This window comes from Chiloscyllium plagiosum, unplaced genomic scaffold (assembly GCF_037043375.1).
Source record: "Chiloscyllium plagiosum isolate Xiang-an unplaced genomic scaffold, Cpla_swu_hap1 HiC_scaffold_17, whole genome shotgun sequence".
NCBI classification, from domain to species: Eukaryota; Metazoa; Chordata; class Chondrichthyes; order Orectolobiformes; family Hemiscylliidae; genus Chiloscyllium; species Chiloscyllium plagiosum.
This window is the reverse complement of record NW_028270155.1, coordinates 60,213,207-60,229,936: the sequence shown is the minus strand read 5'-3', so window position 1 is coordinate 60,229,936 and position 16,730 is coordinate 60,213,207. Positions and strand designations below refer to the sequence as shown.

At 43.2% G+C, this 16,730-nt stretch overlaps 1 protein-coding gene across 1 annotated transcript in view; it reads left to right on the top strand.

Moving 5' to 3' along the window:
- snrkb (SNF related kinase b) overlaps positions 1 to 16,730 on the top strand; it is a 124,966-nt gene that overhangs the window by 87,549 nt on the left and 20,687 nt on the right. The window contains exon 2 of the mRNA XM_043707176.2: positions 2,852 to 2,993. Within this exon, the coding sequence (XP_043563111.2) occupies positions 2,852 to 2,993 (142 nt within the window). The remainder of the gene's footprint in view (positions 1 to 2,851; positions 2,994 to 16,730) is intronic.

The window sequence follows — 16,730 nt, the reverse complement described above, 5'->3', positions numbered from 1 at the left end:
CCTGACAATGGATACTAACCTTATTATCTTATTGTCAGACAAATAAGACAGTGTTCTAGGCTGGTCATTCATTGACTTCCTATCCAAAAATGACTTTATCCTGCTTTTTTTTCTATCGTTTGGAAATCTCAGGAATTTGTTTAGATTAATGTAACAATACAAAAGATAGAAGCAGGAAGGGGGCATGGAAACTGTTCCATCATTCAGTATGATAACAGTTCATTGTCAATGTTGACTGTACTTTCCTGTCTGATGTCCATGTGCTTGAATCTCTTGAAGTCGGAAAATCTATCAGTCTCAACTCTGAATATGCCCTGATTGAGCATCCACAGCTCTCTTTTATAGAGAATTCCAAAGATTCACTACCTCTTGAGCAAAGAAATGTCTCCCCATCTCAGTCCAAATTGGCTGACCCTCCCCCTGCCATACCTGGAGACTGTAATCTCTAGTTTTAACACCTCCATGAGAGAGAACCAACCACTCAGTGGCTACCCAGTCAACCCCTCTCAGAATCTAATGCAGTTCAATGAGATCACTCCTAAGCCCCTAAAAATATAGGCCCATTCTACACAAACTCTTCTTGTAGGACAACCCTTTTATCCAGGAATTGACCTAGTGAATATTCATTGCACCCCTCAAAGACTAGTATATCCTTCCTTCCATAGATTAAAGCTGCGCTCAGTTCAGTGGTGCTGTGATCTCATTAAAGCCTTGTACATTTGCATCAAGAATTCCTCATTCTTTTGCTTCAACTCCTTTGCGATAAAGGCTAACATACCATTTGCTTTCAGAATTGCTTGCTACAACCTGCTCATTACCATTCTGTGTTTCATGTACTAGGAGACCCAAATACCTTTGAGTAGCAATGTTTAATTGTTGCTTGCTATTTAAAAAAAATGTTTTTGTTCTTCCTACCAAAGTAATCAACTTTAAATTTTCCCTAATTATACTCCATCTGCCACCACGTTGCTGATTCACTTAACCTGCTGACTCTTAGAACGTGTGGACTATTCCAACCCAAAGTTGGAAGGGTAATTTGCAACTGGTTAGAAATCGATGGGAGACCTTTTGGTTGTGTTTGAACACTGAGCCCACTTTTTGTACCTTGCAGAATTGAGGATAAAATGTGTTAGTGTTTTAAACTCCTCCACCACCACTGGAGCCATTGCACCAATTATTGACCTATTTGTCTAAACCAATGCTTCTGAAGTTTTCGCTGTGGGACAGTATCTGGCTTCTACTCGCTACATCCCTGGGACAAGGTGGCTGTGGGATCTGAGGAATGATAGGTGTGAAGCTGTGGACTCTGTTCCTATCCAGTGCTCTTCTGAATAATCTGTGCTTTGTAGCTTGTGAACACATCTGAGATTTCTTAAATCAAATTGGGTTGCTTCTTGTTATCCTGCCTTGTTTTCTCTTTGTTATTGGTAATGGTTTTGTCTTTTGCTGATTTGTGAATTATAATTAAAGTCTTGTGCATTTGCTGAGTTGAGCCACTGTGGTCTCACTGTGCAATGCTTTGTGTGCTAACAGGTTTAACATGCTCAAAAAGAAGTGTGGCCACTGAGGGTGTCAGAAGGTCATTTCTCAAGTAGATTGCAGGATTATGTACCACACAGCTTTGTTGTGGTTGGTGACTACACAGTAATTGGCAATTTGCTAACCGAACAACCATTCCCTAATGTGTGCTTAAGGATGTTTCTCAGTTTTCTAAATTGCATTCTGGCCCCAGAAATTTCCCACATGAAAAAGAATGCTGATTTTTAACTTGTGAAAAAGTATCACAGTGTTAAATTCTCCTAGGCTTTGTGCTGTGAGGGAGTTGAGCAAATTATAATTCTGTTCCAGGTTAAAATTAATACTATAAAGCTTGCACCTTATGGGCGGCACAGTGACACATTGGTTAGCACTGCTGCCTCACAGCGCCAGAGACCTGTATTCAATTCCCGCCTCAGGCGACTGACTGTGTGGAGTTTGCACATTCTCCCTGTGTCTGCGTGGGTTTCCTCCGGGTGCTCTGGTTTCCTCCCACAGTCCAAAAATGTGCAGGTTGGGTGAATTGGCCATGCTAAATTGTCTGTAGTGTTAGGTGAAGGGGTAAATGTAGGGGAATGGGTCTGGGTGGGTTGCTCTTCAGTGAGTCGGTGTGGACTTGTTTGGCGGAAGGGCCTGTTTCCACACTGTAAGTAATTTAATTGCCTTACTTAGCATTAGTCTTGACTGGATGTCCCACCTAATTTTAGTATTAATCAGGATATATTTTGACAAGTTGCATCAGGCCCCAAACAGATTAGTTCACTTTGGCAAAGTTTTAAAATGCTGTAAGTTCCTCCTTTTACTAATGCAGGTTCACACTTGATTCAGCAAAGTCAGAAACTTGAGGGAATCTGAACCCCTAGGCAGTCTGTGCTACAAATCTGATGGTCCTCAAACTGTTTCTTAACAAATAGAAAAATACTATCACAGCCATGTACAGTGTGACTGAGGCTGTCATCAAAAAGGACATAGACAAGCAGGAGGCTGGAAGAACACAGCATGCCAGGCAGCATCAGAAGATGGAGAAGTTGACATTTCGGGTGTAACCCTTCCTCAGGACCTGAAAAAGGGTTACACCCAAAACATCGACTTCTCCACCTCCTGATGCTGCCTGGCTAGCTGTGTTCTTCCAGCCTCTTGCCTGTCTATTTTGGATTCCAGGCATCGGCAGGGTTTTTTTTTGTCTCTAGTCAAAAAAGACATAGCAGATATAAATTTTTTATAAAATCAAAATATCGACAGACTATTTTTGGACGATTTATAATGTGAACAAACAGTATTCTAACTTGTTACTGTCTCCTTTGCTCTGCTGTAGATATCTGGAGCCTGGGAGTGATCCTGTATATGCTAGTGTGTGGCTATCCACCTTTCCACGAGGTTAATGACAGCGAGACCCTCACCATGATTATGGATTGTCGTTACACAGTTCCACAGCACATCTCTGCTGACTGCAGGAAGTAAGTAGTATTGCCCCGCAGAGCTGTGCACTCAATGTTTATTGCCCTGATTTTACCCAGACTGTTGTGATTCTGTGATATTGTCTTTAAATGATTATTCTCCAGAGAGCGGTAGCACCCAAATAACCATAATAGTCACTGAGCTGCACTTTGCTGAATATAAATGTTCTACTCAACTGCTGGGAAAATGCAATGTGCTTTCCTAGATCTGATTGTAGCTCCATTTTATAAGACAGAGACTTGTCCCAAAGCTTCCGTTGGTGGGAATTTATGACTGCTTTCTGACCGAATGTGATTCATTCTCTGACTTTTGTCTCACTCCACCACTGATGTCCCACTATCTTCCCCATCCCTGTGGAATATTTTTGCTTTCCATACAATACAATACTGCTGCGAAGACTCTCCATATGGATGATAATGGGTACAGACCCTCTTCTATCTCATTAGTTCCTCAGGATAGTGCCCGAGGTCCAACCAGATTTAACTGTTTCATCAAGGAACCTACTCTCCATCGGAAGTGGGGATATTTGTTGATGGTTGTACAATGTGCGGCACTATTTGCAACTCTTCAGATAGTGAAACAGTCCACATCCAAATGCAGCAGGAACTGCACAGCATTCAAGCTGATGAATGGCAAGTAACATTTGTGCCAGGCGATGACCTACTCTTCAACAGGAGAGAATACAACCATTTTCCCTTTAACATTCAATGGCACTGCCATCACTGAATCCACATCTATGAATTCACTGAGGTGTGCTATTGACCAGAACCTGAACTGCACTGTCCATATAAATACTGTGATGAGGAGGTGCCGGTGTTGGACTGGAGTAGATACACTTAAAAATCACATGACAAGAGATTTATCTGAAAGTACAAGCTTTCGGAACACTGCTCTTTCATCTGATAGCTAGTGGAGTAGGATCATAGGACACAGACTTTATAGCATGTAAATACCGTGGCTGCAAGAGCAGGTCAGAGGCTGGGATTTCTGCAACGTGTAACTCCCTTACTGTCTCTCCAAAGCCTGTTCATCATTGACAAGACTTGAGTCAGGAGTTTGACAGAGTATTCTCCACTTGCCTGGACAAGTGTAGCTCAAAAAGCACTGGAGCAGCTTGACACCCTCTAGGCTAAAATGGTCAGCTTGATCAGCAACCCATTCATCAGCTCAACATTTACTCATTTCACTAACCCACAGTAGCAGCAGTGTGTACCATCTACAAGATGCACTGCATCAACTTTTTTAAGGTTCCTTCCACACAAAAAGAAATCCAAACTTATGACTTCTATCACCTTTGGTAATGAGGGGAATAAATACATTGAAACACTAGCACCTGCAAGGTCCCTTTCAAGCCCCACGTGCATCCTGACTTGGAGCATCCTGACTTGTTCTTTCTTGTCGCTGGGTCAAAATTCTGGAACTGCCTTCCGAACAGAACCATGGATGTACCAACATTGAAAGACTACAGTGGTTCAAGAAAGCAGCTCACCACCATCATCTTGAGCGTAATTCAGGTTGGACAGTAAATGCCAGCTTAGCCAGTCGTGCCTGCATTCCATGAAATAATAAATACTTATCCCGCAGGTTATTGGAGCTTCTTTGTATTTGGAACCGCCCCGAAATGTGAATGGTGATTTTAGTTTTCTTTATTAAATATAGAATTACTTATAAAAGTTACATAGCTACTACATAAATATGATTGTTCACTAAAAATGCTTCCACTCTCACCTATCCATGTGGGCCTCAGTTTTTCCCCTGTGTGTGTTGCTATGTGTATGTTGGTGCAAAAAACATCCATGCTGTTCACTTGAGAGGATATCATTGGGCCGGTGCAATACGGCATCCAATGTTATTATTTATTTATTTATTCATTCAGCTACTGAAGTTGCTGACTAAGCCAAGATTTGTCACCCATTTCTGTTATCCTTCACAAAATTTGGCCAACTTCTTGATGTGCAGAAGGACATGCAGTGGAAATATTCCCCATAGGATTGTTGAGTTTCACTACAATGGTTGCGGTCACAATGAAGGAACGTTGAACACTGATGCCAAGTGGAGTCCCTGTTCCTATGCATTTGCTGCCATTAGTCTTCTAATGACAGAAGTCATGGATTTGGAAGGTACTGTGAAAGGGACACTGTCGAGTTGCTGCAATTCCTCTTGCAGATTGTATGTTTTTTTTCCCACGGTTCACCAGTATCTGAGGAACTGCAACTGGAACTGAACACGGCAATATTCAGAGCGTTACCAGATCTGAACTGAGGGAGAGGCATCAGTGACGCAGTTGAAGATGATTTATGCTGGTCCCACCTTTGCACGTTGATTTCCATTTCGGGGAAAAATGTTCAGTTAGTTCATCATTAGTGAACCAATGTTATAAAAAGGCCCAAGGGGCATTAAAAAAATGATTAATTTCCACTTCTTTTTGTTTATTGTTTATGGAATTATTGGAGGTGGAGAGACGTATTGTTGAAAGGAGAAAGTCTGAAACCTCCCAGAATAGATTCTACTGGAGTTGGTTACCAGAATCTATCTAGTATCATTTACCCTTACCAATTCTTAAAAAAAATTGTCCTTTTAGATTCCATGGGACCTGTTCAGAATTGGCTATGTTCAACCAAGTTGTTTAAGCCAGTTTGTACCACTTAGTGATTTTGTAAATTCAGGTCTCTATCCTGTTATAAATACCAACTCAGGTAGATTAAAGCTTTCATCTTTTTATCTTGTTTTAAAGATTTTCAGGAGATCCAAAATGAAAGATGAACCAAATTTAGTATAAAATCCACTTGATACTTGCCAAGAGTTGTTTTTGGCTTGAGTTTCTGAAAGTGCTATTTCTTTTCTAAAATAATTCTTCCCACGACTAGCTTTACTTAATAGCTGTTTTGTTGCCTTTTATAGTTATAGAGTCATAGAAATGTGTAGCACGGAAACAGACCCCTCAGTTCAACTCGTCCATGCCGACCAGATATCCCAACCCAATCTAGTCCCACCTGCCAGCACTGGGCCCATATTCCTCCAAACCCATCCTATTCATATACCCATCCAGATGCCTTTTAAATGTTGCAATTGTACCAGCCTCCACCACTTCCTCTGGCAGTTCATTCCATACACATACCACCCTCTGCATGAAAACGTTACCCCTTAGGTCTCTTTAACATCTTTCCCCTCTCGCCCTAAACCTATGTCCTCTAGTTCTGGACTCCCCCACCCCAGGGAAAAAACTTTGTCTATTTATCCTATCCATGCCCTTCATGATTTTATAAACCTCTATGAGGTCACCCCTCAGCCTCCAACACTCCAGGGAAAACAGCCCTAGCTTATCCAACCTCTCCCTATAGCTCACATCCTCCAATCCTGGCAACATCCTTGCAAATGTTTTCTGAACCCTTTCAAGTTTCACAACATCTTTCCGACAGGAAGGAGACCAGAATTGCATGCAATATTCCAATAGTGGCCTAACCAATGTCCTGTACAGCCACAACATGACCTCCCAACTCCTGTACTCAATACTCTGATCAATAAAGGAAAGCATACCAAAGACCTCCTTCACTACCTGCGACTCCATTTTCAAGGAGCTATGAACCTGGACTCCAAGGTCTCTTTGTTCAGCAACACTCCCTAGGACCTTACCATTAAGTGTACAGGTCCTGCTAAGATTTGCTTTCCCAAAATGCAGCACCTCGCATTTATCTAAATTAAACTCCATCTGCCACTTCTAAGCCCACTGGCCCATCTGATCAAGATCACATTTTAATCTGAGGTAACCTTCTTCGCTGTCCACTACACCTCCAATTTTAGTGTCATCTGCAAACTTACTAACTGTACCTCTTAAGCTCGCATCTAAATCATTTATATAAATGATGAAAAGTAGAGGACCCAGCACCGATCCTTGTGGCACTCCACTGGTCACAGGCCTCCAGTCTGAAAAACAACCCTCCACCACCACCCTCTGTCTTCGACCTTTGAGCCAGTTTTGTATCCAAATGGCGAGTTCTCCATGTATTCTATGAGATCTAATCTTGCTAACCAGTCTCACATTGGGAACCTAGTCGAACGCCTCACTGAAGTCCATATAGACCACATCTACTGCTTCACTGTGATATCTGATGTTTGTACCTTCAGGGCTCATCATAAGGGCAAGGCAGTTGTAATGATGCAACATAAACAACTGAGGCTGTTGTGATTGGGGCTCTCGTGGTTACATGCTGTATTATGTAACAAGGGTTCAAGGTGCTCCTTGCCCTATTGAAATCGGGTGAAAGTGTTTTTTTTAAAAAGTACTATTCTGCATGTGTTTGTGAGAGAGAGAGAGAGAGATATTAAGTCAGTCTTGAAATAGCATAATCAAAACTGGCTGTCATATTGAACTGTCAGATATAGTTACATTAAGGTGAGAGTTGAGGGGGTGGGGGGCTGAAGGAAACCCTGACTATACTGCACACTCTGCCATTAATATGGCGGATTCATACACTGAAGCAGGTATTAATGTTGTCAATGGTGTCCAGCTGGAGACTTTTGAAAGAGGGCTGACGAAGGATGCTGTAAAGCTCATCTAATTCAGCAGCCTCACTACCAGCATGATGTGGCGAAACAGTCGTCAATTCTGTCCAGAAACAATTCTTACCTTGTTCCCATGGCAACTGTGACTCACTGTTTCACTGAGTGCATTCGTCCTTGCTAATTTTAACAGGCTAGTTCAAATAACTTAACACAGCAGTTGATCAGAATAATTCATGGTCTGACTGAACCCCGTGGCCCTGACTGTCAGGAAGGGGCAGGTCTGAAGTGTGGTTGCACGCTTACATTTTCATCACACTCACTTCCTTGGCTGCATTCATAACTGTTCATGAGCTCAATGTATCTGGTGATTGTTTGGCCACTTGTTTGTGATCTGTCCTTTACCTGTGCTGAGGTCTGCTTTGAAACCAGGAGATAATGGTTGAAGCTTACTTTGTGATGTGCCAATAAGAGTGGCCCACAGATCAGCAATAGTTGGTAGCTCCAGCTCCCCCTCACCCCTCAACCCCTATCAGATCTGTTCTCCCAGGTGTAAAATATTCCACATAACACAGGAGGAATCAGAAAATTCTGCAGTGGCTTGATGCCACTGTGTAAACTTAGTTCCACTGGACTGTAGTTACTACCATCACAAATGTCAAGTTCAAACGTGCAACTGTGTCACCTGGCATCACTTGCGTCCCTCCTGTGTCCAGCAGTGTGATCCACAGGCCAATTACAGACCCCCTCCTTCCTCATCATACGGCTCGGTTTCAACTGATGTGCTTGTGTCGTCAAAAACAAAGTTAACCTTCACCTGGTCTTTGGATATTTTTGGGTTATGGTGGATTTCTTTTGAATTACTATTAAGCTCTCTTGTACTTGACTTGACCAATCAGTAATGTCGAGCCTCTGAGTCCGCACAACCATAGTCTATCTGTTTGTCTCTTTCTCACTTGTTAAACTGCTTCTTTCAGCCACAGAAACTGAATGTGGATGATGCTTATTAACAAAGGTTGCAGATTTTTCACGTTTCATTGAACACCTCATCAGATCTCAGAGCGCAATGTATTTGTGTTGCTTGGTTACCTGTGCTATAGATCATGGTGGTTAGTGTGTTCTGAGAGTGAGGGAGCTGATGATAGTTATGGCTGGTTAACACTTGCCTTCTGACCTGTGGGATTGCATGGAAATCCATGCAATTTGCTGTAATTGGGAGGAGTGGAGTATAGCCCTTCAGTTTACTGCCTGAAAGGGCAAAGTGGTGGCCTGGGGTAACTGTTTAACCATCTCAATGCATCTTTCTTTCCAGATGTGCTTGAGTTAGGTAATGTGGCTGAGCCCTATCTAGTTTGACAGTACTAAGGTTAAGACTTAAGTTGCAGTGGAACAGAAACTCATCATGGAATTGGAGTATGGACTAAGCTTCTCAATTGTTGCATTGGACCATTGAGCTCCATGGATCATTCTCTTAGCCTCACCTGAGGACTTTCCTTGCCTTGGTTACTGCAGTGCTAACCTGACCAGCCTCTCATTGTTGCAGGGAGACCTGGAGGCAAGGGCATACCAGATAAACTAAAGATACAGAACTGCAGATGCTGGAAATCTGAAACAAAAACCAAGACACTGGTCCTGTAGGGAGGAAGGGTCACTGGACTCAAACCAATCACACTCTCTCTCTCTACAGATGCTGCTAGACCTGCTAAGTTTCTCCATGACTGTCTGTCTGTTTTTGTACCAAGTAGATTATTCCTTTCAACCCTTTACTCAGACACTCATTAGGAGACAGCTGGGGACAGGAGATGTCATTGCAGAAGGTTTTTCAAAAGGATTTCATGTTATTTTCATAAACCCAGGCTGATAATGGAGTGCAGTACTAAGGGAAAGCTACACTTCAGGTCTTTTGATTAAATGTTAACCTAAGTTCCTGTCACTCTGGATGGTCATAAAGAACTTTGTGATACTATTTCAGAAAGCAGCGAATGTACTGCCTGATATTTCTGTTAGCATCACGAGCAAATTATCTGGTCATTATCATATTATTACTTGTGGAACACAAAGGAGCACCAGTTGATGGCTGTTTTTCCCACATTAGACCAGTGACTGTATTGCAAAAGAACGTACTTGACTGTAAAGCACATTGAGAGGTCAGATGATTGTGAATGGCACTATGTAAATGTTCGTGTATCCTCTTTCCTTTAGAAAATGGGGGAAGTTCTTGCGAGAGCACATTGCAAGAAAACCACTGTCATCCTGGGGGAAACAGAAACAAATTGTGTATCTTTTTACTGATCAATTCTGTTCTTCCCCTCTCAAGAATGCAAAGTGAAGCTTGAGTAAGATTGCAGGAGAGGCTAATTTTACTACTGATTTTCTAGCTTACCTACTTATCCCTGCTCCTCTTCAGTCTAAAGATGTGCAGGTTAGGTGGATTGACCATGCTAGGTTGCCCCCCAGGGCACAGGGATGTGCAGACTAGGTGAATTAGCCATGGGAATTGCAGGGTTACAGGGATAGAATAGGGGATGAGTCTGGGTGGCGTGCTCTTTGGAGGGTCAGTGTGGACCCAATGGGTCAAATAGCCTGCTTCCACACTGAAAGAATTCTATGCTTTTGTCACCGTTCCTTGGAAGGGATTGTCTTACTGTGCTGCATCATGCTGATTGTGGCTGTAGTGGAGAGAAAGCTGCTTAATTCCCCGTTTGTGTTCCCACACCGGTAGGAATCAGCTATGTGATGGCTGCTGTGACAGTGCAGTCCCACTGACTGACAATCTACCAAGCTGTGGGCTGGGAACAAGCATTTGATTGCCTTGTTAATAGACAGTATGTAAAACTTAGAGTAAGGTAGCCAGTGTACACCTTCAACATGTTTACCCATTTCATCTGGATGACCGTCATATTACAATATTAGTAACAGGCCTAGCTGTTGATTTTGAACTTTGTAAAAGTAATGGATGTTTAGTTGTGTTCTTTGAAGCTTTAATAACTAATAACTCTTATGAAGTAACACGCACTTTGTTTTATTTCACGACTTGTTTTCTTGTTCTAAAATTACCTCCTCGCCCAGTTTCTCTGAACACAGAGTCAATTTGCCTATAAACTATCTGATAAGAATGAGAGGGCTTGAGGTAGAGGTGGGAGTGGTTGGGTGTGAAGGGAGTGGTACCAATTTTAAATGATTTGTTTTTAATTAATCCTGAGCCAGTATAATGTTTTCCTAATCATTTAATCCCTACAGTGTGAAATCAGATCACTCAGCCTATCGAGTGCACACCAACCATCCAAAAAGCGTCCCACCCATTCCTATCCCCTACCCTATCCCTGTAATCCTGCATTTCCCATGGTGAATCCACCTAATCTGCACGTCTTTGGATTGTGGGAGGAAATTGGAGCATCCGGAGGACACCCTTACAGACACAGGATGAATGTGCAAACTCCACACAGACAGTCTGGAACTGAACCTGGGTCTCTGATGTTGTGAGGCAACAGTGCTAACCACTGAGCCGCCATGCTGCCCTAATCAAAGCTGGGCTGTTGCTGAATAGAAATACCTCGTACAGAAGAAAAACGGGTTGTCGTCTGAGATGAGTGTTCGGTCTTGTGAAGGAGGTGGAAGTATAGTTTAACCTCCTCTATCATATCAGCTTCCTCTCCTGTTTATCCAGGAATGAGACAGAGGCATGTGGAGAAAATGTGAAATTTTCTTGTGGAGTAAAAAAAAAATGAGGGAGTACAATTTGTCTCAAAATCGAAAGCACTCTGCTAGCACTAAGCAGTTCCTGCAGAAATCCCAAACCGCTATTTAGTTTTAGAGTCACCTGATGAAAGTTGCCAGATGACAATATATGCCTGATTGTGCTGTCAGTGGTTTGTCTGTCCGAAATTGATAGAAGTTGGGAATTGAAACTCTCTATTATTTACTGCAAAAGACTGATCTCTGCTCACAGATCAGTGTGTTCCGGAAGAGTCTCTGAGGATTGGATCTGACATTGACTGTGAGAAATTCCAATTTCCGAGAAAATGAGACCAGCTCTTGCTGTGATTCTAACCACCGTCTGGACAATGGAGAATAAACTTCAGAAAGAAAGGAAACAGTTGAAGGTGATACAGGAAGGAAAAAGAATAGAAAAATCTTTGCATGATGTGATTGTGGGCAGCCCTTGTGTATCCAGCGATTGTTAAATGTGCACAGTAGCTGACATTGGTCTGTGGGTATACTAATCAACAAAATGTTTAAACTTCAACTTTCCTGTTGCGGAAATTTCCTCTGTGGTATTTCGGGGACTTTTGGTGCGTAACTGCCTTCCTTCAAATGCTGATCCTTCCTGGAGAATGGTTCCGTGAGTATCAGCTACTCTCCACCAGTCACTCACTGTGGATTTACCTCAATGCCAAGTGATTTTATGATTCTATGAAGTCCTTTTGCATTGAGTGTGGATGAAACCTGGTTCTCCACTGCCCTTGTTCAATGGAAACCAAAGAATGCTTTCCTTTGAGACTTCCAGTGACTGGGAGCCCATTCCACTTTTCTCTTTCCCCATTATCCACCCCTTCTCCCTAACCAAGGGAGGCACAGGGACTGTGGTAGTTCCATTGCTGCTGTCGTAACTGTGGCCAGCTAAGACTGGCGCTTGCACCGAGGGGGTGGCACAGTGGCTCAGTGGTCAGCACTGCTGCCCCACAGCACCAGGGTCCTAGGTTCGATTCTAGCCTCGGGCAAGTGTCTGTCTGGAATTTGCACATTCTCCCGTGTCTGCGTGGGTTTCCTCCGGGTGCTCCAGCGTCCTCCTGCAGTCCAAAGATGTGCAGGTCAGGTGAATTGACCATGCTAAATTGCCCAATAGTGTCCAAGGATGTGTAGGTTAGGTGGATTAGTCAGGAGTAAATGCAGAGTAGTAGGGAATGGGTCTGGGTGGGATATACTTCGGAGGGTCGGTGTGGACTTGTAGGGGCTAGATGGCCTGTTTTCACACTGTAGGGATTCTATGAAATCTATGTTTCTGGTCTTTCTAGTCCTATACAGCCCTAGGCAGTTACCTGTCCCCTGGGAGCCCTCTGCCAGTGGATTTCTCACTGATTTTTCCGAAGCAGGCTTTCGGCAGTAGCCAAATGGGAATTGCAAGGATGGATGGAGAAGAACAACCAGTGGCTGCAGATCAATCCTGCTCAATGGGTTCCTGTGTGACTAGCCACTCGATGGAGATGTACTGTTGGTCTGAGAGAAACGGTCGCTGGAACAGTAAACATGATGAGATGCGTGCTGAGAGTTTGCTTCAGGGACATTGACTCGAATCCTGCAGAGAAGGAATTTTATGTAGTGCCTTTCATAACCTGATGAGGATGTTCCAAAGCATTTTACAACCAACGAAGTACTTTTGTCGCTGCAAATGTAGGGAAATGCGGCAGCCACAAGTTTCCACAAAGAGCCATGTGTGAATGAGCAGGTAATTTGTTCCTTGTTGATCTTGGGACATATTTATCAATAACACCAGGTTAGCCCCCACCTCCACTTCTCTTTGAAATATTGCCACGCAGTTTTCTGCATCTACCTGAGACACCAGACAGGATTTTATGTCTCATCCAACAGATAACATCTGATTCACAATGACAAATAACCAAAATAATTTCAGCACGGGGGCAAAGTCTTTTACCTCTGATGTGAATAGACAGTGAGGAGGCGGACTTGAACATCGGGATTGTGAGATTGACACAGCAATTGGTTTGCACTATTCTGACAGGCAGCTGTCTGAGGGGCTTTGAACCACTTTGAAAGGGACCTGGAGCTCACTATAACCTGCTCTTGTACATTCTGAAAGCTGCAGCATGCGATGTTACAGTAAGTCACATGACAGGCTAATCAAAAGCCGGGTTTGATTTTCTCCCTCACTGGTCCATTGCAGCCCCTTGATATTTCTGATTGTGAATCCATCATGCGTGAAGACCTGAATCATTACTGTGACTGCGCCAGGGCATTTGTTGTGTCACCATAGTCTTACCAGACCATAGGGACTGTTCTCTTATTAGAGTGAAGCGAGTGGTGGTGATTTAACCTGAGGTCCGCCAGACCCCAGGCGAGGGAAGAAATTGAGAAGGAGAGTCCTTCATGTAACCTCAAGCCGGTGATGGGAATTGAACCCATGCTGTTGGTATCACACTGCTCTGCAAACTGACAATCCAGCCAACCGAGCTGGACAGTGATCAGGTTTGAAACAATGTTGAGGAGCACGGCAGAGAGAGAGAGAGAGAGAGGGAGTTTTTATTTATCAGTAACAGCAGCATCAAGGCATTGGTGAAGAGATATTGCGAATGAGGAAGTAGCCCAAGGCATCAAGATAAACTTCTGATTTTCGTCACTGTAACAAAAGATGGGGAGCATTTGGATCAAATCTAGTTCACTTAAACCAGTCCATCTGTCTGTGAAGCAACAAAAGCTGGCACTTATTATGCTGCTGTCAATGCTCATACTCCTCCTCAAGTCTTGATATAAAATAGCTGAAAGCATAGGAGCAGTTGGAATGTGTGAAAAGACTGACAGGGCTGTTTTCCCTGAAGCATCGGAGGCTGAGGGGGGTGACCTTATAGAGGTTTATAAAATCGTGAGGGGCATGGATAGGATAAATAGACAAGGTCTCCTCTCTGGGGTCGGGGAGTCCAGGGCACAGGGCATAGGTTTAGGGTGAGAGGGGAAAGATATAAAAGAGACCTGAGGGGCAGCTTTTTCACGCAGAGGGTGGTACGTGTATGGAATGAGCTCCCAGAGGAAGTGGTGGAGGCAAGAATGATTGCAACATTTAAAAGGCATCTGGACGGGTACATGAATATGGAGGGGTTGGAGGGATATGGGCTGGCTGCTGGCAGGTGGGACTAGATTGGGTTGGGATATCTGGTCCGCATGGATGAGTTGGACTGAAGGGTCTGTTTCCGTGCTGCACATCTCTATGACTCTATGAAGACAAACCAAGTTTGTCCAATCGCTCTGCATATGTAATACCCTCAAGTTAGGCAATATGTACCCTTTCTAAAGCCTCCACATCCTTCTGGTAGTGTGTCCACCAGAACTGTACACAACATTCCAAGTGTGGTCTAATTAAATTTTTATACAGCTGCCACATACCTTATCAATTTTTATAATCTATGCCATCTTGACCACCTTATCCATTTGTGTTGCCACTTTCAAGGAATTGTGGACCTGTACACTTAGATCCTTCTGTATGTTGATGTGACTGAGGTTTCTGCCTTCTACTGTCTACTTCCCTTGTGCTGCTGTCACTAATAAGTCTGCACTTTTCCAAAAGTGAGTAAATCCTGTCCCTAAGAATCTCCAACAGTAATTTCTCTACCACTGATGTAAGGCTCAACTGGCTGTGATTTCCCATATAATTCTTGCTGCCCTCCTTAAACAAAGGAACAACATTGTCTGTTCTCCACTCCTCTGGGACTTGTCCTGTGACGAAAGAGGATAGAAAGCTTTCATACAGGGCCCCAGCAATTTCCTCACCTGTCTCCCTCAGCATTGTGGGATAGGTCCCATCAGGTCCTGGGGACTTGTCTACCTTTAATGCTTTTTAAAACACCCAACACCTTTTTAAAACACCCAACACCTTTTTAACATTGACATGTCCCAGAATATCAACATACCCTTCATGAGACTGAACATCTACCATGTCCATCTCCTTTGTGAATACTAATACATAGTACTCATTAAGGACCTTACCCACTTCATCTGGCTCCACATATAAATTCCCTCCTTTGTTATTCAGTGGACCTACTCTTTCCCTAGCTACGTGCTTGCTCCTTATATATGTATTAAACACCTTGGGATTTTTCTTAATCCCATTTGCCAAAACCAATGCATGGCCCTATTTGACCCTCCTAATTCCTTGTTTGAGTTCTTTCATGCTATCTCTGTAGTCTTCAGGTGCTCTGTCTGTCTTCACTTTCCTAAAATTTATGTATGCCTCCTTTTCCTTTTTGACTTAAGCTCACAATTTCCTCTGTCACCCAAGGTTCCTGAAACTTGCCATCCTTATCCTTCATTTTCACAGGAACATTTGAATTAAATTGAATTGAATTTATTATCATGCTTCGGAGATGCCGGTGTTGGACTGGGGTGTACAAAGTTAAAAATCACACAACACCAGGTTATAGTCCAATAGGTTTAATTGGAAGCACACTAGCTTTCGCTGATGAAGGAGCGTCGCTCCGAAAGCTAGTGTGCTTCCAATTAAACCTATTGGACTATAACCTGGTGTTGTGTGATTTTTAACTCTGAATTTACTGTCACGTGTGACAAGGCACAGTGAAAAGCTTTGACTTGTGAGCAATACAGTCAGATCATGTAGTTAGGTAGCATAGTTAAGTAAATTGTAGGTAAACAGCGACCAAAACAAAAAACACAGGTGCAGGCGAATGTTAAGAGTTTGTGAGTTCATTCAGTATTCTATCAAGTAGGGTTGAAACTGTATCAAAACCGGCTGGTGGCATGTTTTCAGGCTTCTGTCCTTCTCAATGATAGAGGTTGAAGAAAAGCATTGCCAGGATGGGATGGATCTTTGAGAATGCTGGCTGCCTTTCCTTGACAGTGGGCCTAGTAGATGGATTCTATAGATGGTGAGTCCTGAACTCAAATCAATTGGCCTTTGTGGGTGCCAAGTACCTTCAAACAGTCACTCCCATTCGACATTCTTTAGTTTCTGCCTTTGTGGTAGTACTTTCACCTGTGGACTAGCCTTATCCTTAATCAGTTTACGGAGTTTACAGAATTATGGTCACTATTCCCAAAATGCTCCCCCACTGAAACTTTGATCACCTGCCAGGCTCAGTCTGCAATAAGAGGTCCAGTATGGCACCTTGCCTAGTTGGACTATTTACACACTGTTTCAAAAACTATCCTGGACACACCATACAAATATACCCCAGCCCCAATCCAAGCCTCTGGAACTAAGCGAGCCCCAGTTAATGTGGGGAAATTAAAATCACCCACCTTAATAATCATGTTATTTTCACATTTTTCCACAATCTGTCCATATGTCTGTTCCTGTATCATTCAATGGCTGTTGGGACGCCTGTATTGCAATCCCATCAAAGTAGCTGCATCCTTCGTATTCCTGAGTTCTACCCATAAGGCCTTGCTGGAAGAGCCCTCCAAGATGTCCTCCCTCAGTACAGCTGTAATAGACCCCCTTATCAGTAACGTAACCCCCCCCCCCCCCCCAACCTCTTTTACATCCCTCG